Here is a 22,730-nt window from a genome sequence, read left to right as displayed (position 1 = left end):
GCACAGAACCATTTTAGCTGTCCAGGATTTTACAGATTTTCTAGATGAAGTTGAGTATTTTCCATTCAAATCTGTAAAAAACCTCTATTGAGATTTCCATGTGTATTACATTGACTCTGTAGATTGCTATGGGAATGATATTCATTTTTAATATTTGACTCCTTCCCATCCAGAAGCATGGCAGATATTTCCTTCTTTTCATATCTTCTGCTTTTGTTCAAAGATGAGAGGTATTTTTTCTACACATCTTTCACTTGATTGACTAGAGTTAAAAGAATGCCCTAATTTTTCCAATTGAGAGGGTTATTTCTCTATAAGATATCCTGTCTTCATGATGACTGAGTGGACTTAAAATTTTGTCATTTATGTTTCTGTGGCATTTCCAGGATAATGCCATAGAGTTAAGACTTAACACAGGTATTCTACATCAGATTTTGTGTCTGTAAAGACAAGGGCTAACTGAGATAGGGATTGTTTCAAAAGGATCAGTCACTGTGATCAAGTAAGCTTCATCCCAGGGATGCAGGGATGATTCAATATATGAAAATCAATCAATGTAATACACTACATAAACACCAAGAATTATGCATATTACATATGCTTTATCCATACATCTTTTTAGACCTGGCTTCTAATTTGCTTTGAACAATTTAAAAGGGCATGAGTCCTAAAAATGGTCACTTGTGAACATGGGATATTTTATTCCAAAGATGTTATCAGAATTATTTTTATTAGATATAGGTTTTATTTACATTTCAAATGTTATCCCCTTTCCTGGTTCTCCTTTGACCCAAAAATCCCATGAGCCATCTCCCCTTCCCCAATCAAACCTACCCTGTTTCCCTGTTCTTGTATTCCTCTACACTAGTGCATAAAGTCTTTCCAGGAACAAAGGCCCCCTCCTTCCTTTGGTGTCTAATGAGATCATACTTTGCTTCCTATGTGTCTTTAGCCATGGGTCACTCCATATGTACTTTTTGGTTCATGGTTTTGTCCCTGAGAACTCTGAAAGTACTGGGTGGCTCATCTTGTGGTTCCTCGTGTGGTGCTGCAAACCCCTTCAGCTCCTTGGGTACTTTCTCTAGCTCCTCCATTGGGGAACCTCTGCTCAGTTCAATGGCTGTCTGAGAGTGCCTCCCTTTGTATTTTTCATGCACTAGCAGAGACTCCCAGGAGACAGTTATATCCGGCTCTAGTCAGCAAACACTTGTGGTCATCAATAATAGAGTTTGGGTTTTGTAACTGTATATGGGATGGATCCGTGAGTGGAGTAGTCTCTGTATGGTCGTTCCCTCAGACTCTGCTCCACACTTTGCCTCTGTATCTCCTTCTGTGAGTATTTTCTTCTCCTTTCTACAAAGGACCCAAATGAACATACTTTATTCTTCCACCTTCTTGTGCATCATTTGATAAGTGCAATGTGTCTTGAGTATTCCAAGCTTCTGGGCTAATATCCACTTATTAGTGAATACATACCATGTATGTTCATTTGCTAGTGGGTTACCTAAATCAGGATGATATTTTCCAGTCCCATTCATTTTTCTAAGAATTTCATGAATTCATTGTTTGTAATGGCTGAAAAGTACTCCAGTGTGTGTGTGTGCGTGTGAAGTATATACCAGATTTTCTATATCAATTTCTCTGTGCCTTTGTGTTCAATATGCCTTTTCTTCATTGACCCAAGTTTCTTCATTGTAAGGATAAAAATATCCAATCCATTCCAGACTCTGTCCAGGACTTTGCTTCAACCAGTGCATAGCATCATCTGGGTTCTTTCCAGCTTGGGTCCATCCTCTGTCACAGTGCAACATACCCAAGTGGTTCAGGGAGGCAGCTTAACCATCTGGGAGTGTGGAGGAGCCTGCCTGTACAGGTTATCAGAATTATTTTTTCATTAATTTTTTAAAAGATTTTTTTTATTTTTTATTGAAAACACATTTCTTCCTGTAATATATTCTGAATACTGATTTCCCTTCCTCAACATCTCCCCAATCATCTCCAAGATTGTTTGTGTTTCTTTACATAATTACAAAACATACAGAACCTAAATATAGTGAAAAAGTAAATCAAAGTGAAATGAATAAAAAACAAATGGAAATAGGACAAAACAAACAACCAGAAGAAAAGTAAACAAAAAACAAAACACAAGAAACATGTGTGAATACAGGGACACAAGTTCATAAATACTTTATAGATCAAATCTGGTCAATAATTTTGCAATTAACAATGAGAGTTGATGCTATATTAGTATAGGTCCATAATTTTAAAAGAGTAGAGACTGTTGAGATGATTAATGAGACTGAGAAGGAATTAATAAGGGGATCAAATGTATAATCTCAGAAATTACCTCAGTTAACAAGGACAAATATTGTGTTTATATATTAATTTCACGAAAGTGATTTAAAAATATTTTCACCAACCTACAGGAATTATATTCATATGACTTTGCATTCGGATATAAATATTTCCACAATCCTACAAGACTGAAACTTCTGTTAGAAAACACAGAGAGACTTAAGAACATACTTGAAGTCATTATTACTTAAGACTGTGAAGGAGTGTTTGTTTGCCAAATGTTGATAATTTGGATTTTCTAAGTCAAATTGATTCGATGGATTCTTCCCAAAAATTTCATAAGAATTCTCTTCTCTCAGGATCCAGTGACATTTCTATCATGCATCACCATATATTTCCCTTTTTATTATTTTATTGAACCAGAAACATGCCAATGGAGGTGTTCACTGAGAAAGAAAAGGCATATTGAACTGCAGGAATATCATAAATCAGCATCAATTTATTATAGAGGTCCTTTGACAAAGATGAAAAATGCACTATAGGACTGCAAGTAGGCAATAAATAGACATACAATATTACTATTTCTGAGCAAGTCTAATGGTTAGTCTTTCTGTCTTCTAAGTCCCAGGGTAGCTTCCTCTTCCTCCAGGGTTTCTGATATACTCAGGATGTGGTTAAAACACTGTGTTTTGCACAGTAATAGACAGCAGAGTCATCAGATGTCAGGCTTCTGAGCTGCATGTAGGCTGTGTTGGAGGATTTGTCTGCAGTCAAAGTGGCCTTGCCTTTGAATTTCTCATTGTAGTTAGTTTCTTCATTGTAAGGATAAAAATATCCAGTCCATTCCAGACTCTGTCCAGGACTTTGCTTCAACCAGTGCATAGCATCATAAGTAAAAGTGTAGCCAGAAGCCTTGCAGAAAATCTTCACTGAAGCCCCAGGCTTCACCAACTCAGGTCCAGACTGCTGCAGCTGAATCTGGGAGTGGACACCTGAGGAGGAAAAGGGAGAGTGGATGTCAATGACATCCCATGCGGTTTCTCTTTTTCATATTTGGAAATGGTGAGTCCCTTACCTGCAGTTACTAACAGGAGGAACCAAAAGATCCAGCTCCATTCCATGGTTAGAGTCAGTGCATTCAGGAACTGTGGAGGGACACTGATCATATGTTGTTTTCAGGGTGTTGACATCCCCTTGTTTACAGCCATGGACTCAGGTAATTTGCACATTCATGAGCAGCATTCTTCTTACATCAAGACACAGTCCAGCTAGAGAAGTACTGGAGAGGAAGGACTGAGAAGATACAAGGGTCAGCAAGCAAGATGCTCAAGTACAAATCCTAATCCTCTCTGAGGAAATGCATTCCATACATTTTTATGACACCTTGACTTCTGGTATGGTTGAAATTATAGGGATAAATCTCTCAGTCTATATTTGACCTAAGTCTTTCTCTACTCTGGGATATATTAACACATTGAATTTACAGATAATGCTTTGTGGCTTTGTGATGATGAAAATGATGATGATGATGATGATGATGAGATGATTATGATGATGAAAAAGAAGATGGTGGTGTTGATAATGGTGTAAAATTCCAAAAATGGCTAATTTTTATAGTTTTAGAGTCTTCTTTCTCATATATGCCATGAGTATTTGACTTTTCAATAGGTTACATGCTTCAAAGCTCAATAAAATGATTAAAAGTAAATGTGATTCAAAACTCTCTCTCTCTCTCTCTCTCTCTCTCTATATATATATATATATATATATACACATAAACCACACAAATATACAGTTTTACCAGAAATAAATAATAAATTTACATTGATTTGGAAAGATGAATGTAATTAGAATTTTCTGGTACTGTTCAGTGGTTTGGTTTGTGTATGTCTTCTGCTGGTAAATATAGTCACTGAAAATCTGTGTACACTAAGAACAGTTAAGTCCCTGGAGATAGGATTTAATTTCTTTTGGGACAATTCTCTGTATCTTACATCCTTTCTTTCCCCCTTTTTATAGTGGTCCTTGATTTTTGGGTGACAGATTCGTATCATTACTTGTCTGTGGCTGAATTCTCTGTCAATCATTCTCAGCACTCTGACCATTCATGAATGTCTGCCTCAGTCCTTACAGTACATATGAGCCTCCATGATTAAGTCTCAGAAAACATACTGGGTTTAAACATAAATATCTATAAGGCAGATTGAAAACATGACTATTGGCAATTCATCTGAGGTCTACTAGATCCTATATCTTCACTAAAAATGAGCTTTAAAAACTACATCTTTCCAAGATGAAGACTTTTCTAGGAAAATTGGATAAAAACAATAAATAAAATAATGTTGTTTCCCGGAAATAGCCTTCTCACACATGTACTCAAATGGCTCTTCTTATTGCATAAATGCTCATACATTCATGTTTACTCACAGTATGTTACTTATGGAATTTTCATAGCATATAGAGGAAGGAATCATCCCAAATATCCAATAAAGTAAAAATAAAATAGGATATAGTCATATATATATATATGAATACTACTAAGTGATAACACATGAGTTATCTGATTTATAATTGTCTTATTGAACTGGAAAAATTAACTGAATAGATCACCCATGTCCATTAGGCAAGTGCTTCATATTCTCAATCATACATGTTCCTGGATTTGAGTATTTTGTTTTGTGTATTGAATTGTAGAAATTGAGATAATAGAATTGGCCCATTACAGTATGAGGAATTTATAAAGGTGATATATTAAATAGAGATAAAATAAAGAAATTACACCATTTAAAAATTGAGCAGAGTAGAAGAGCTAGAGCGGTTGCAGAACTATTTGGAGAAGTTCATTATTTGGAGAAGAAAATGGACACAGGACCTTAGCTCTAACCAAGAAGAACTGCAACTGACACTCACATGTGAAGGGATTATTAGTTTTCTGCAGTGGAGTCTCACAGGGGATGTTAATCACAGTTAATCATGAAGACATGCTTAGCATTTGATAGGCAAAAAAATCAACTCAATGGTAGATTTGCAGACATTTTTTATAATGTTGCCTTGTTCAATTCCTTTTTTCTCACTTATTTTTTGTCCATATATCATAGCTACTTCTCTCTCTCTCCCTCTCCCTCTCTCTCCCTCTCTCTCTCCATCTCTCCCTCTCCCTCTCTTTCTCTCTCTATTTCTATCATCTCTGTCTCTCTCTCTGTCTCTGTCTCTCTCTCTCTCTCTCTCTCTCTCTCTCACACACACACACACACACACACACACACTTATTCTCTGTGCATGTGCACGTGTTTGATTGTGTGTGTGTCTTGGGTTTTGATTGAAATTTGTTTTTTGTAATACCGCTTTAAGTTTCTTTCTTCTCTTTTCTTTTTTTCTTTTTGTGTATTTTCAGAAAAATAAAAGATGGCTAGTTGTATGATTTTGGAGATAAAAGGACCTGCAAATAGTTAGGCTTGAGAAAATAATTTATTAGAATAAATTTTGTTATTTTTATTTAAAAAATATAAAATCCAAATAAAAATTAGTCAACATAAATCTGTGAAATATTAAGTAATGAATCTTTATGGGGTTTGTGTGTGGATACATCACATGTTAATCAAAGCAGGATAAATCAGTTAATACACTGCAGAAAGAAAACCACATAGGAGACAGAGTAATCCTCCTGACTCATTTCTCTTTCGTCGCCTCTCTGTTTATCCCCAGAATTCTCTTTCAGGTCTCCAGTTCACCTGTAGTTGCTAGCAACTACAGATTGGCGCCTTGAACACAGATAGAACTGATACAGGAGAATTTCCTGAGGTGACCCTATCTGGTGAAGCTTTCCAGAAAATTGGAAAGAAGATGGTATCCTGCACAGTAAACAACTATAGGAGTTAAATGCTAGCACTAGTGTAAGATTTTATCTTTTGAAACTATTGTTGTGGGTGCGGAAGGATACGGCTAAGCGGAACAGTGTTGGCCCGGCATGGTATCTGCTTCGGATAGATAGTAGAATATGGGTTAGGAAAGTTCTAGGCAAAAACTCGTCCGCAGCCTTAAGGAGCTGCTTCAGGCAAAAGGGATTGGGTTTGAAGAACTAAGATTAGAAGATTTCTTGGATTAGGTAGAATCTTGCTGCCCATGGTTCTGAGAAAAAAGAATTTTAAATGAGAGAACCTGGGAAAGAATTAGCAATTCACTAAAGACTGCCAAGGCAGATAGTATTACCCTCAGCCTCTGGACACTTATAAAGGATGTTATAGATGAAGGAACCCTAGAGGAATTAGATATCATTCAGGAAAAACTTGAGGAATCTCAAGAAGAAAGCCTGCTGGAGTTGACTTTCTCAAAAAAGGACCCTCTCCACTCTAAGTTACAAAAATGTGGAGATAGTTTAGAAAAGGAATCTCATCACCAAAAGAGAACAGCTGAATTTCATGGGGAAGAATGGGCCCCTACCATGCCCTCTGCTCCACCTATGACTTTGGTTATGGGAGATGAGATCCAGAGAGATGTGCAGTTACAAAAATTGGAGTTCAAGATTGAGTTACAAAAATTGACTAATGAATTACAGGAGCTAAAAAGGGTATCAAATACTAGAGAGAACAATGATCTTGAGATGTGGCAATCGCCACTAGAAAGACCTGTAAGTCAGGCTCGTGGAGAAGGACAACATACATCAGAACTGTTAGCCTTTCCTGTCCTTGAGATCAGAGACCAAAAGAATAGGATTAGACAATATCAGACATTGGAATTCAAAGTGATAAAAGAATTAAAGGCAGCTGTGGCTCAATACAGCCCTACAGCTCCTTTTACACAAGCTTTATTGGATATTGTGATGGAGTCCAATTTAACTACACAGGATTGGAGAACTCTGTGTAAGGCTACTTTGTCAGGAGGAGATTTTTTGTTTTGGATTTCTGAGTGGCATGAAGCTAGTAAAAGGACTGCTACCGTAAATATTCAGGCATGCCATAAAGATTGGAATGCTGATATGTTACTAGGAGAAGGTGTATATGAAAGGAATACTAATCAGATTGGGTTTCCTATCGCAATGTATGCACAGATTGTGATGGCTGCCCGCCGTGCTTGGAACCTTTTACCATCGAAGGGAGATCTTAGTGGAAGCTTAACAGGCGTCAAACAGGCTCCTGATGAACTTTTTTTAGGATTTTGTGGACAGATTATTGAAAACATCTAACAGAAGTTTTGGAAATTCTCAGGCAGAAAATCCGTTGGTCACTCAGTTGGCTTATGAGAACTCTAATGCAGCCTGCCGCAAGGCCATCAGACCTCCACAGGGGGAAGAGAGACTTGGCTGATTATATTCACCTCTGTTCTGAAATTGGCCCCTTGTACAATCAGGGTCTAGCAATGGCCGCAGCTTTGCAGGGAACCACCATGCAGGGAATACTTTCGCAGAGGCAAGGGAATAAAACATGTTTTAAACGTGGTAGACTGGGTCATTTTAGAAGTGATTGCCCTAGCAACAGGGGTACTATAAGCGGGCAATCAATTTGCACCCCAGAAATCTGTCCTAAGTATAGGAAAGGAAACCATTGGGCTAGAGAATGAAAATCTAAGACTGATATTCAAGGCTGGCTGGTGTCGGGAAATGGGAGAAGGGGCCCACCTCAGGCCCTGACTCACCCAGGGCAGATAGCTTATGGGGCCATGAAGCTGCTGCCAAGCCAGGAAAACCCATCTTTGAGCTTATCAGAGCAACAGCAGGAAGAGCAGGACTGGACGTGTGTAGCAGTTTTGATGTTGTGTTAACCCCAGAAATGGGTGTCCAGATTCTGCCTACAGGAGTCTTTGGACCTTTACCTGCAGGAACTTGGGGATTGCTTCTAGGATGAAGTAATTCTACTACTCTAAAGGGGATGCAGATTTATCTAGGTGTCATAGACGATGACTATGAGGGAGAAATAAAAATTATGGCTACCTCCCCTCATGGTGTTATAACTATACCTGCTAACCAAAGAATTGCTCAACTTGTTTTGGTTCCTTTACATCCACTACCTTCCAAATTCGTTAAGGATAAGAGAGGACAGGAGACCTTCAGTTCCTCTGGAGTGTATTGTGTTCAATTTATTACTAATAAAAGACCTAACCTTAAATTAACAATTGAAGGAAATTGTTTTGAAGGATTAATAGATACAGGGGCTGGTACAACAATTATTAATGGACAAGACTGGCCATCCAGCTGGCCTTTGACAGAAACACTTACCCATTTCCAAGGTATTGGATATGCTAATAATCCAAAACAGAGTGCAAGACTTCTAACTTGGAAGGATGAAGAGGGAAGTTCAGGACATATCCAGCCTATGTTATACAAAACTTGCCTACTACCCCTTGGGGGAGAGACCTTTTCTCACAAATGAATCTGATTGTGTTTAATCCTAACAAAATTGTCACTAGGCAAATTTTAGAGCAAGGATCTTTGCCTGGTCAGGGGCTTGGGAAAGAAGGGCAAGGCGTTAAAAGGTTTGAAAGCCCTCAGTCTAACTCTAACACTAGAGGTCTGGGACATTTTCAGTAATGACCACTGTCTTGCCTGCATCCCACGCCGATAAAATTCAATGGCTTAATGATAATACTGTGTGGGTTGTTCAGTGGTCTTTATCTAAAGAAAAAACAGAAGCCGCCTCTTCACTAGTGCAGGAACAACTAAAGTCAGGACATTTAAGAGAATCTCAATCTACATGGAATACCCCAATATTTGTTATCAAGAAAAAATCTGGTAAATGGAGATTGCTACAAGATCTAAGAAGGGTTAATGAAACTATACTACCCATGGGAGCTTTACAAACTGGTCTTCCATCTCCCATGGCTATTCCTAGAGGATATTATAAAATAGTTATAGATTTAAAAGATTGTTTCTTTACCATTCCATTGCATCCTGAGGATTGCAAAAGATTTGCTTTCAGTGTTCCTTCTATTAACTTCATGGAACCTATGAAAAGATACCAATGGATAGTTCTTCCTCAGGGCATGACTAACAGTCCTGCCTTATGTCAGAAATTTGTGGCACATGCCACATAGCTCCAGAGAAAGTACAAACCCAGGATCTGTATAATTATCTGGGTTTCAAACTTACAGATCAAGCTGTTTTTTTCCCAGAAGATAATTATTCGCAGAGACAATTTAAAAACTTTAAATGATTTTCAAAAGTTATTGGGCGATATTTACTGGCTTCGCCCATATTTAAAGTTTACTACAGGATAATTACAACCTTTATTTGATATTCTAAAGGGGAATGCTGACCATACATCCCCTAGATTATTAACTCCAGAAGGACTTTTGGCTTTACAGCAAGTGGAGAAAGCTATTGAAAACCAATTGGTTACCTATATAGATTATTCTTTACCCTTACATCTGCTAATTTTTCATACGACTCATTTGCCTACAGGTTTATTATGGCAAAAGGCTCCTCTGATGTGGATTCATTTGAGGGTGTCTTCAAGGTGTAATATCTTGCCATATTATGAGACAGTAGCCCAAGTAATCGTGCTTGGAAGAAAGCAGGCGCTAACTTATTTTGGCAAAGAACCAGATATTATTATTCAGCCTTATAACATAGATCAAGATGCTTGGTTAAAACAACATAGCACAGATTGGAACTATAGATGACCATTATCCTCAAGATAAATTGATAAAGTTTTTAAATATGCATGAGGTTGTATTTCCTAAAATAACATCTTTACAGCCGTAGCGTAATGCTCTTTTAATTTTCACAGACGACTCTTCCAAAGGAAGAGCTGGATACCTTATTAATAATCAACAGGTAGTTCTAGAGAACCCTGGGCTTTCTGCTCAGTTATCAGAACTGACAGTGGTATTATGTGTCTTTCAATCAGTAAGTAGTACCTTTAATCTCTTTACTGACAGTGCTTACGTTGCATTTTCTGTACCACAATTGGAGACCTGTGGCACATTTAATTTTAATACGCCAGCAGGATCCTTATTTTCACAATTGCAAAGTATCATTCTTGCTAGGAAAAACCCCTTTTACATTGTCCATATAAGAGCTCACTCCGGTCTTCCTGGAGCTTTAGCTGAAGGCAATCAGTGCATTGACAGAGCCATAATAGGAGAGGCTTTAGTTTTAGAACCTGTAGAAATGGCTAGATGTGATTATGATAAATTTTATCTTTCTAGCCATACATTAAGACTCTGTCATAAGATCACAAAAGAGCAAGCAAGAATGATTGTAAAACAATGCCCTAATTGCCTTTCATTAGCTCCAGTTTCTCACTTAGAGGTTAGTCCATGAGGCCTTATACCTAATCAGATTTGGCAAATGGATGTAACTCACTATGCAGAATTTGGAAAATTAAAATTTATATATGTTTCCATTGATACTTGTTCAGGATTTCTCTTCACTTCTCTACATTCGGGAGAAGCCTCTAAAAATGTAATTGATCGTTGTTTACAAGCCTTTAATACCATGGGATTACCCAAAGTCATTAAGACAGACAATGGACCAGCCTACTCTTGCAAGAACTTTATCTCGTTTTCTAAAGAATTTGGTATTAAACATAAAACTGGAATTCCTTATAACACAATTAATAGTTTTGTTGAAGTCAAATTTCTTGGGTTCTTCATATATTTTGGATATTAAACCTCTATTAGATATGTAGTTGGTGAAAAACCTTTTCCGTTCTGTAGGCTCCCATTTTGTCCTATTGTCAGTGTCCTTTGCCTTATAGAACCTTCTCAGTTTCATTTATATTCTCAGTTCACATTTATTGGCTTGTTATTAGCACCTGTGTTATTGGTTTTCTGTTCAGGAATCTTCTCTGGTGTCAATATTTTCTAAACTATTTTTCACTTTTTCATCTATTAGTCTCAAGATATCTGGCTTTGTGTTAAAGTATTTGATCCACTCGATTTAGTGTTTTGTGCAGGGCAATAGATTTGGATCTATTTGTGCTCTTCTACATGCAGAAATTCAGGCATACCAGTGCCATTTGTTGAGGATGGTTTCTTTCACTCATTGTGTATTTTGGGTTCTTTTTCAAAAAATTAGGTTTCCATAGGTGTGTGGATTTATATCTGGATCTTCCATTCTATTTTATTCCATTGATGAACCTGTCTGTTTATATGCCAATACTATGCTGTATTTATTTCTACAGCTCAGTTGTACAGTTTGTTCCAGAAATGGCCACGACTCCGGGTATTCTTTTATTATACAGGATTATTTTAGATGATCTGGGTTTTTTGTTTGTTTTTGTTTTGTTTTGCTTTGATTTTCTATATGAAGTTGAGTGTTATTCATTCAAGTTTTGTAAAGAACAGTCTTGTAACTTTGGTGGGTATTGCATTGAATCTATAGAACGCTTTTAGTAGGATGAACATTTTTGTTACAAGGTTAACACTACCAATCCATGAGAAAGATATACCTCTTCTTTTTCCACTATCTACTTTGATTTCTTTGTTCAAAAATATGAAGTTTTGTCATACATGTTTTAACTTCCTTGGTAAGAGTTACCCTGGGTTCTAGTATTCCTACTGTGAAAGTCATTCTACTATAAGATAAACTACCATACTCCAGAAGATGAATCAAGCAGCTGAAAGAATCAGGTGCAGATATATGCAAACAACCAATGTATAGAAGCAGCTGACCCCTTTTGTTTAACTAGGTAAGACTGAAAGAAGCTCTAGGGAGAAGGGCAACCCAGTAGGAGGATCAGCAGTCTCAATTAATCCCGACCCATGAGATCCCTCAAAGGCTGGACCAATAAATAGGAAGCATACACCAACTGATATGAGGCCCCCTCAAAACACATACAGTAGAGTCCGTCCAAGTCTGTGTCTATTCAGAGACGATGTATTTAACTCTCAAGAGACAGGAGCCTCTGGGAGTTTGGAGGTCAGGTGGGGTGGGAGGTGTGGACCTCCACATGGAGACAGCAGGGTCGGGAAGAGGTATGGGATGTGGAACAGTTAGAAGGTGGATAGGTATGGATATAATATGAAGTGTAAAAAAATCAGTCAATAAATAAGAAAAGATAAACTATATTCATGGGGACTGGGAAGGTCTTGTGTCATTTCAGTTTCTGTAGCATTCTCAGGATGTTAGCAGAGATTTCAGAAACAATTGCAGTGATCTTCTTCCAATCTTGTATCAGTCAAGGTGAGGATTGACAGGCATAGGAGATAGGAGTTTCCTGGTGTTGTATGTGGTTAACTGAGAATAATAAACTCTGGGTAAAGTCAGTAAATATCCCTCTGCACACCTGCCCCTCAGACTCTCTACAACTAATTTATTTAGAAGCTATACTTTCACTGACCCATGGCAAACATATCAACAATATCATTGATGGCATTGACATAGTAATTGTAGAAGGTATGAGATCCTTGTACTCAGACAGATGCACAAATAGAACCAGGAATTTTAATCACACATGGATGTCTCTTCATTGGAGAAGATAAAATCAAATATGCACTCAATCCAGAAATGTGAGAGCAGAGGTACTTAACAATCTGGTGACCCTTTTGCACTCTGCAGGGAAGACCTAACCTATTTCCCCAGAATGATTATCCCAGAATTCTCCCTCCAAAAATCATTACCCAACTTCATTGTCTCCTGTACTTTATGGCCTGCTGACTTCTATGTATGAGGGTCCATTAGTTTCTGTGGGCATGTGTACTGGAAGCTCTCTGTGGAGAGCTGTGGCTAGGCTAAGTGGAAGAGTTCAAGCAAAGGGGAAAGCATGTGAGTAAGGAGGAGGAATAGCCTCAGGCACCACCACTGCTGCTGCTGCTTTGTACAACACTGCTTTCAATGCTATTTCTCCTAGACACTGCACTGGCAGTTATACGATGAGCCAAGCAGGGTTGAGCAAAGAGAAGGCTGTCTACTCAACAAGGGGTGTACAGGTCCCAAAAACTTTCAGTAGAGCAGTTCTGGTGGTTTTAAAGCTTTTATGATAGACACTCTCAGACAAAGGAGTAATTTTCACATAGGTTTACTCCTTCTGGATAGCATCTTATATATAATTTTGGGGTTGGCTGGGTTAGAGACTAGGTGCTTTTTATTGGCTTTGTCAGAGATATTTGAAATGCCTCATCTACATGTGGCAGGGCTTAGTGGTACTGCTCCTATGTGACTGATAGCCACAAATTTCTCTACGGGGAGTTGCAGCTATATCACAGGTGCCTGGGGCCTGGAGAAGGCAAAGATCCTACAATCCATTGACAGTCTTTGGGGGCTTCTAGCCTTAGCTGAACATTACTGTCTTCATCTCATAGTACACTGCCCTGCAAGGTTCAAGAACTTTAGATACAGAAGCATCCCTCATAGTCACAAGAACACTGTAGAAGTAGGACCGACATATACGCAACTTAAGCATCACTGTACAACTTGAATTCGAATGATTATGGATATTATTGTTGCCTGCAGATCCTTTCCCTATTACTACACTATTACAAAAATAGTATAAATCTTGTGGGAGAAATCAACTAGGATCTAATTGGATTCAGGGCCAATTACATGAAATGAAATTCATACCTAAAAATGTTTCTTTACACAAGAATTTGTGATTAGAGAGGCCAGGGACATAGGAAGAAACAGATAACCTTGTTTTGTTAAAGAATTATAGCATTAAAATAACACTTCTTAGTTTATTTTTTTAATTTTAAATATTTATTTTTTCTTTCTTTATTTGATATATTCTTTATTTGTATTTCAAATGATTTCACCTTTCCTGGATCCCCCCTCCCCGAAAGACCCATAAGCCCTCTTCCCTCATATTGTCCCCAAATTACCTGCTTCCCATTTCCCTTTCCTAGTATTCTCCTACACTGGTGCACTGAGCCTTTCCAGGACCAGGCTCCTCTCCTCACTACTTCTTGGGCATCATTTGATATGTGGATTGTTTCTGGATATTCTGAGCTTCTGGGCTATGATCCTCTTATCAGTGAGTGCATAACATGTGTGTTCTTTTGTGATTGGGTCACCTCACTCAAAATAACATTCTCCAGCTCCACCCACCTGCCTAATTCGTTTAATGAATTCATTGTTTTAATAGCTGAGTAGTATTCCATAGTGTAAATATACCACATTTTCTGTATCCTTTCCTCCATTGAGGGACATCTTTCCAGTTTCTGGATATTATAAATAGGGCTGCTATGAACATAGTGGAGCATGTGTTCTTATTACATGCTGGGGAATCATCTGGGTATATGGCCAGGAGTTGTATAGCGGGGTCCTCCAGTATTATCATGCCCAGTTTTCTGAGGAACCGCCAGACTGGTTTCCGGGTTTGAACAGCTTGCAACCCCACCACAGTGGAGGAGTTTTCCTCTTTTCCCACATCCTCACCAGCACCTGATTTCTCCTGAGGTTTTGATCTTAGCCATTCTGACTGGTGTGAGGTGGAATCTCAGGGTTGTTTTGATATGTATTTCCCTGATGACTAAGGTTATTAAATATTTCTTTAGGTGTTTCTCAGCCATTCAATATTCCTTGGATGAAAATTCTTTGTTTAGCTCTGTAACCCATTTTAAGAGGGTTATTTGGCTCTCTGGAGTCTATCTTCTTGAGCTCTTTGTATATCTTGTCTATTAGCCCTCTGTTAGATGTAGGGTTGGTAACGATCTTTTCCCAATTTGTTGATTGCCATTTTGTCCTTTTGCCAATGTACTTTGCCTTACAGAAACTTTATAATTTTATAAGGTCCCATTGATCAATTCTTGATCTTAAAGCAAAAGCTATGGTGTTCTGTTCAGGTAAATTTCCCCTGTTCCTATAAGTCCTCAGAGAAGATATTACTCTATCTACTTAAAGAATAATAATGGAAAATTCATTATTAGAATTATAACACACAACACACAACACACACACACACACACACACACACACACACACACACACACACACGACCAAACCAGCTAAAACCCAAATGTATTATTACATATTTTACACACCGTAGCATTATGCATTTTATTTATGCCTCAACCTTAAGTCTTTTAAGTCCTGACCTCTGAAAACCCTTCAAACAATTTGGAGAGAGCCAGGAATCTTAAAATATGGGTGTTGGGCATATTTGATATTTACACGACAAACAAGATATCAGAATCTTTTACTATTTTTCTTAGAATCCTTTTATTTTTATTGAAAATAAAATTTTCATGTAATATATTCTGATTACAGAATTGTCTTCTTCAACTCCTTCCTGATAATCTACCACCTGAACTTCCTTTCTTCATCTTAATAGAAAAATAAATAGAACCTAAAATTAATAAAGAATAAAAACAAAATAAGATTATAGAAAAGCAAACAAAGCAGAACAGGACAAAATAAATAAACAATTAACAAAAAAAATCACCATTAGCACAAGAACTCTAGATGCAGAGACAAACACATTCACAAATACTCCATAGGACAAAGATGGGCACCAGGTACACAACAAATTGTGAGAATTGATGTTCTTTTAGAATCAGTCCATGATCTCTCAAGGCTCATGACTATGGGGCAGTTTATTTTGACTGGGACTACTTCTATGGGGCCAGATATTAATATATAACCTCAGAATCTTTCTCAGTTAGCACATACATACATTGAGTTGTTCCACAAGCCATTCTCACATAGATCTCAAAATACTCTCCTCTCAGCAAAAAAATAAAATTTGACAGCTTGATCAGAATACTGTCTTGCTTTCCCTCTCTCGTGTCTCTTGTTTCTCGCCTTCTCCTAGGTGGTCCAGGGACCCTGTTGACTGTCCTGCGGGTCGGGACAGAGTTGATAAATGAGTTCTGTGAAAAGTGATTTAATATTATTTTTGTCTGTCATATAGTAATTACATCTATGTGGCTTTGTGTCAGAAGCCATTTTGCCTGCATCTGTTTAAGTCACTGCCATGCAAAGTCAAGGAAGAAGGTCTGAATATTCTGCTAACCTTGTAGGAAGGAATTGGGAGACTTCTGGATCAGAAAAAAATATCCATGTATGTCAGACATTTTCGCTGCTAGATTATGTCTTTGTTTCCCATGATAATGTAAAGTATACAAAATCTATGAGAATTAAACTTGACATTGTCATAGTATTCACTGAATATCCCTCTGCTCGCTAACCTTCATTTTAGAGTGTTCTTTTCCCTCTTTCCTATAATCATCCTGAATACCCTGTCAGAGGAATGTTTGACTTTACCCCAGCTGGAACGATGCAGCTGTACATTCTGACGTGAACACTCTTACATTCTAAGAGCCTAGAAATTCTACTGGACCTCACAGAAAGCGTTAGCAAGACACCTAGAGTCCACTTAAGACTGTGAAAGGATTTTAGGTTTCATAGAAGTTGGTGGGATTCTACAGGACAAATATTCATACTTTATTCCCAGATATTTCAATGAAAGTTGTAATGTTTCTCAGGATCCAAGGATATTTTTATCATGCATAATCAAGGTGTACCTTTTTGTTGTTTTATTAAAGAAGAAACAATTTTGATGGAGGTGGTCATTGGTGAAGAGATTGACAAAGTATGGGATACTCTATGAACATCCTAAATCAGTGTCACATGATTCATAGTTGTCCTTTTACAAAGTTGACAAAAATCACTGAAATGTACAGCCCAAAATGACTTCATCTGAGCAAGACTTCACGCTAATCTTTTCTGAGTCATCTAAGTCCAAGAACAGCTTACTGCACCTCCAGGGTTTCTGACACTCATAAGATGTTATTGCACCACTGTGTCTTGTATAGTAATAGAATAAAGAATCCTCAGATGTCAGGCTGCTGAACTGCATGTAGACTGTGCTGGAGGATTTATCTACAGTCAACGTGGCCTTTCCCTTGAACTTGCTTTTGTAGTCAGTACCACCATAGTAAGGATTAATGATTCCAAACCACTCAAAGCTCATTCCTTGAGTCTGCTTCACCCAGTGAATGCTGTACTCTGTGAATATGTAGCCAGAATTCTTGCAGGACATTTTTACTGAGGTTCCAGGCCTCATCATCTCAGCCCAAGACTGCTGCAGCTGGACCTGGGAGTGGACTCCTGTGGAGGAAAAGACATAGTGGATGTCATTGTCACATGAGTGTATGGCCAAACTTCAAGCCTGCTACTGTGAGCCCCTTACATATGCCTGTTGCTACCAGGATAAGGATGATACAGCTTGAAGAGCTGTGTTCTTATATTTTGTAGGGTGTAGAAACTCCTATATTAACCACCATAGACTCACATCATTTGCATATTCATGATCAGGGTACATCTTAGATATGACTTACTCCTGCAGGAGAAAAGATACCTGGGTCAGGAATTGGCTGCTGAAGCCCAGTTCTAATGCTGTCTGAGGAAATTTGTGCCATACCGAATGAATGAGCCTTATGCAGAGGCTGTGGATGTACGATCAGGGCCTATGCTCTAAATAGATTTGCAGCCTGAGACAATGACCCCAATTGTGACACGTTTAACAGATGGATTTAAGGTGTTTACCATGATGACAACACTGATGAGGAATTTTTAAAAAAGCTAAGTTATTAGAATTTACAGCCTCCTTTTTCATATATACAATTAACATATACCTTTCCAACATCTTACTTACTTAGAAAAAGCACCCAAATGACTAAATCTAAATATGTTTCAGAAGCATTTATACATGAATGGTTATTGCAGTACCATGACAATAAATAAATTATGGAAATAAACCACTTACAGGAGATTGCATCAAGAAGACATATATAAATATAGATATCGGTATAGGTATAGATATAGATGTAGATGTAGATGTAGATGTAGATGTAGATGTAGATATAGATATAGATATAGATATAGATATAGATATAGATATATAGATAATCAAGAAAATATAAATCTTTGAAATGATAGTATATTTAGGTGACCAAAAAAAAATTCCACCAGAGAACTCCTACAGCTGATAAACAACTTCAACAAAGTGGCCAGTTATAAAATCAACTCAAGCAAATCTGAAGCCTTCCTATACTCAAAGGATAAGCATGCTGAGAAAGAAATTATGGAAGTAACACCCTTTACAATACCCATAAACAATATAAAGTATCTTGGTGTGACTCTAGCCAAACAAGGGAAAGATCTGTATGACAAAACGTCAAGTTTCTGAAGAAGGAAATTGAAGAAGACCCCAGAAAATGGAAAAATCTTCCATGCTCATGGATTGGCAGGATTAATATAATTAAAATGGCCCTCTTGCCAAAAGCAATATGCAGATTCAATGCAATCCCCATCAAAATCCCAACTCAGTTCTTCATAGAGTTATTAAGAGTAATTGTCAAATTCATCTGGAATAACAAAAAACCCATGATAGTGAAAACTATACTCAACAGTAAAAGAACTTCTGGAGGAGTCAGTATCCCAGACCTCAATTAATACTACAGATCAATAGTGTTTAAAACTGCATGGTATTGGTACAGTGACAGGCAGGGGGATCAATGGAAAAGGATTGAAGTTCTATAAATGAAAACACACACCTATGGTCACTTGTTCCTCAACAAAGGAGCTGAAAACATCCAGTGGGAAAACGAAAGTCTTTTCAAGAAATGGTGCTGGTTCAATTGGAGGTCAGCATGCAGAAGAATGTGAACTGATCCATTCTTATCTCCTTGTACTAAGTCCAACTCCAAGTGGTTCAAGGACTTCCACACAAAGCCAGCACACTGAAACTAATGGAAAAGAAACTGGGTAAGACCCTTGAGGACAAAGGGGAAAAGTTCATGAACAGAACACCAATAGCTTATGCTGTAATATCAAGAATTAACAAATGGGACCTCATAAAATCACAAAGTTTCTGTAAGGCAAAGGGCACCGTCAAAAGGACAAATCGACAACCAATAAATTGGGAAAAGATCTTCACCAACCCTCCATCTGCCAGAGAGCTAATATACAATATACACAAAGAACTAAAGAAGTTAGACCCCAGAGAACCAAATAACCCTATTAAAAATGGGGTACTGAGCTAAACAAAAAATTTTCACCTGAAGAACTTCGGATGTTTGAGAAGCAACTTAAGAAATGTTCAACATTGCTGGGCAGTGGTGATGCACACCTGTAATCCCAGCACTCTGGGAGGCAGAGACAAAGGCAGGCGGATTTCTGCGTTCGAGGCAAGCCTGGTCTACAGAGTGAGTTCCAGGACACTCAGGGTGATACAGAGAAACCCTGTCTTGAAAAAAAATATTCAACATCATTAGTCATTAGGGAAATGCAAATCAAACAACCCTGAGATTTCACCTTACACCAGTCAGAATGGCTGAGATTAAAAACTCACGACACAGCAGGTGTTGGTGAGGTTATGGAGATGGAGGAATACTCCTCCACTGCTGGTGGGATTGAAAGCTGGTACAACCACTCTGGAAATCAGTCTGGAGGTTCCTCAGAACACTGGGCATGACATTTCCAGAAGACTCTGTCATACCACTCCTGGGCATATAGCCAGAGGATTCCCCAGCATGTAATGACAATACATGCTGCACTATGTTCATAGCATCCCTATTCATAATAGCCAGAATCTGGAAAGATCCCAGATGTCCCTCAACGGAGGAATGGATACAAAAAAAAAAAATGTGGTATATTGTCCCAACCAGCAGGACAGTCAACAGGATTCCTGGAGCTACCTAAGAAGGGGGCGAAGGGGCAAAGACACAAGAGGCTGACAGCAAGTGTAATCCCAATCCAGCTGTCAAATTTCTATTTTAAATAAGTCAGTATAAAGGGAAGCTTACAAAGTTTGGGAGGGGTAAAGGGGGAACAAGCTCAAGGTGTTGGCATCATTTCTAAGAAACAGCTTCTCATTATTTCTGGGTAAAGCTAGCTATTGCTGCTTGAATTTTGGCATGATAAAAAGGGGTAATGAGAAGGTGAGGTAGAAAGGGGTTGCTATAGTAACCTATCCACAGATGAACTTCAAAAGGAGGGGGCTTTGAGATTTAAGTAGGAATGGTACCTGGCATGGAGATCTAAGTGAGAATGACTCCTGGTATCGAGGTCTCCTGGCATTGAGAGCCAGGTGGGGATGGCTCCTGGTATGGAGAGTTCTTGGCATTGAGCTCTAAGTGAGGATGGCTCCTGGCATCTCTCCCTTCTCTGTATAGTAGAGAGCAGAGGTGAAACAGCCATTGATGGAAAGCAGATGAAGCATAAAGATAATGGGGAAGCGCATGTCTTAGGAATCGACCCGGTTATCCATCATCCTGTTCTGGTTTGGACATCTCTGCCAGCCTCCAGAAACTCCTGTCTTAGGTTGGAGTGGCTCTGGAAAGTTGCCCGTCTTTCTAGAAAGTTGGCTAACTGCCCAGAAAGTTAATTGTTATTGATGCCTTCAGTTTGTGGGGCTCATTCTGGAGTCCCAGCTGGAATGGTTGGGACAAGATTACTATCTCTGTTAAAGCACTAGAGTGTGCTATTTGGGCTGTTTTGCCCTGGGGCTTTAGGTAGCCATCTCTCAATCCTGCCCTGGCCCACAGGGCTTTTGGACAAGGGACCCTAGAAGAGAAGGGCAGAGAAATAGAGACAGGAGATGCAGAGATTAAGGTCAAGACATATTAACTGCTCAAGACCTCGTAAACTGTATTTCATTAGGGAACTTATACAGGCAGGGCAAGAAGTGAGCAAGTGGGATTCTTCATGTAGCCTGGGCATTCAGCCAAGGTGAATCTCTGGCAGCTGCAAGATGTTTTCTTCTTCTGGGAGGGCACAATGACCACTCATTTTCTCCAAGGTCTGTAGCTGAGGAGAAGTCAAATCCCAAGCCTATAATAAACTCTAAACAAAAAATAAAGTCAGTTTGGCTCCTGGCACAATCCTCCATAGCCAAACGATGGTAATGTACCTGAATAGGCTTGGCTGCAAAGTCATCTACCTGCTTCTTAATTAGGGCAGTGAGGCATTTAAAAGTCCATGGTCCAAAAGAAAATAACAATAACAGACCTACAAAGGGTCCTAAGATACTGGGTAAAGTGTAGTGAGCCATGGAGAGGTGGAAAACCAATTATCATACCAGCTCTCTTTCTGTTCTCTTTCTCTCTTTCGGTTTTCTAGTCCTTGTCTGACTATTTTCATGCTATCTTTTACAACTGCTGTCTTACTAGCATATAAACAGCACTCTTCTTTTAAAGCTGCACAAAGTCCACCCTGTTGGAGGAACAGGAGATCAAGTCCTCGACTATTTTGGAGGACAACCTCAGCTAGGGAGTCAATGGAGTCTGAGAGATCAAGTATCACCTGCCAAAGGCACTGGATGTCTTGATTGATGGTGACACTTAGCTCTGTGTACCTAGAGTTGGAAAGAACAAGGGAAGAAATGCCTGTCCCTGCTCCCACAGCTCCAAGGCCATGTAGGACAGAGATAGTAACAGCAGAGATAGGTTATCTGCGAGGGCGGCTCAAAGAAGTGGAGTCTCCAGTGGATGTGGATTGATCCTACAAGTGAAAAAATTCTTCAGAGTGATAATAAACTAAATGAGGAATCGTCTTAATAAGGATGCAAAACTCAGGGCTCTTCCCATTCTTTCGATTTTGAAAAATTGAGGCGGAGAGGCAAGGTGTTAGTCCATCAAGGCACACCCACCATGTTCCCTCTGGGGGGAGAATAAAAAAATTGCCAGGAGGGGGACAATAGGTTTCATTACACAAGTGAGCATAAAATGAGGGGACATTTGTTACACTAGAGATTACAGGCCAGATATTTGTGTTAATGAAAGACCTGGCCAAGTGCTCTTTTGCCAGCGGCAGTGCCATGGATCATCAGCATCATCACCAAGAACAGCAATTCCTTCATAAAACTGTGGTTAGGAATGGTAGCACAACCTGCAATCTTCAACAAGTTCAGGGGAAGTTTCATTTAAGGTGAGAAAAGTCTGATTAACTAAAGAAAGTACAAGATTTTTAGTGGGAGCTGGCTGTACAGGCAGTGTCGTGGCTGATGGCTTAGCTGGTGACTGGAGGGGAAATACAGAAGGCGGGGAGGTAGCTTTAAGAGAAGGAACATGGGTGGTGTCCTGATCAATTCCTTTAGGAGTAACAGGACGAGGTACCAACACAGAATTAGGTCCCATTGGGACTGGCTGGGCATGATATAAAAACTCTTTAAAAAGCTTAATAGAGAAAATAATACCTGCATCAAAGCCAAGTACATAGAGGTGAAGGCTCTGTTTATAACCTTTTTTGCCAATATAGATTAAGAGATGTTGCATAAGTTGTAAACTTAATTTGTAAAGGTGTGCACCATCCCTTTGTAAAGGGATTAGAGGCCTTGCAATATTTATCATCTGTTAGAAAACTAGCTGGGGGTGTACAATTGTGATTTACTTGCATGAAATCCCATGAGAAGTCCAGAGGCTCTCCCAAGGGTCCCAAACAACCAAAGTAAATCCTGTTGATGTCTTAAAGTAAATAAATGGCAGGCCACATTCTATCTGGTCTACACTTGAAATCTGTAAAATTTAGATATATGGCCTTTTGATACCCTGAAGGGGGA

General features: G+C 38.8%; 2 gene segments (V, D, J or C); both read right to left on the bottom strand.

Annotated features, from left to right (window-relative positions):
• Positions 1 to 22,730, bottom strand: part of LOC127687769 (Ig heavy chain V region 3-like) — a 906,657-nt gene that overhangs the window by 479,332 nt on the left and 404,595 nt on the right.
• On the bottom strand, positions 2,926 to 3,453 carry LOC127686833 (Ig heavy chain V region 108A-like). The segment is given in 2 exon segments: positions 2,926 to 3,287; positions 3,371 to 3,453. Coding segments are annotated over 2 exon segments (375 nt in total).

This window comes from Apodemus sylvaticus, chromosome 6 (genome assembly GCF_947179515.1).
Source record: "Apodemus sylvaticus chromosome 6, mApoSyl1.1, whole genome shotgun sequence".
In the NCBI taxonomy this organism is placed as follows: Eukaryota; Metazoa; Chordata; class Mammalia; order Rodentia; family Muridae; genus Apodemus; species Apodemus sylvaticus.
This window is presented reverse-complemented; position numbering and strand designations above follow the sequence as displayed.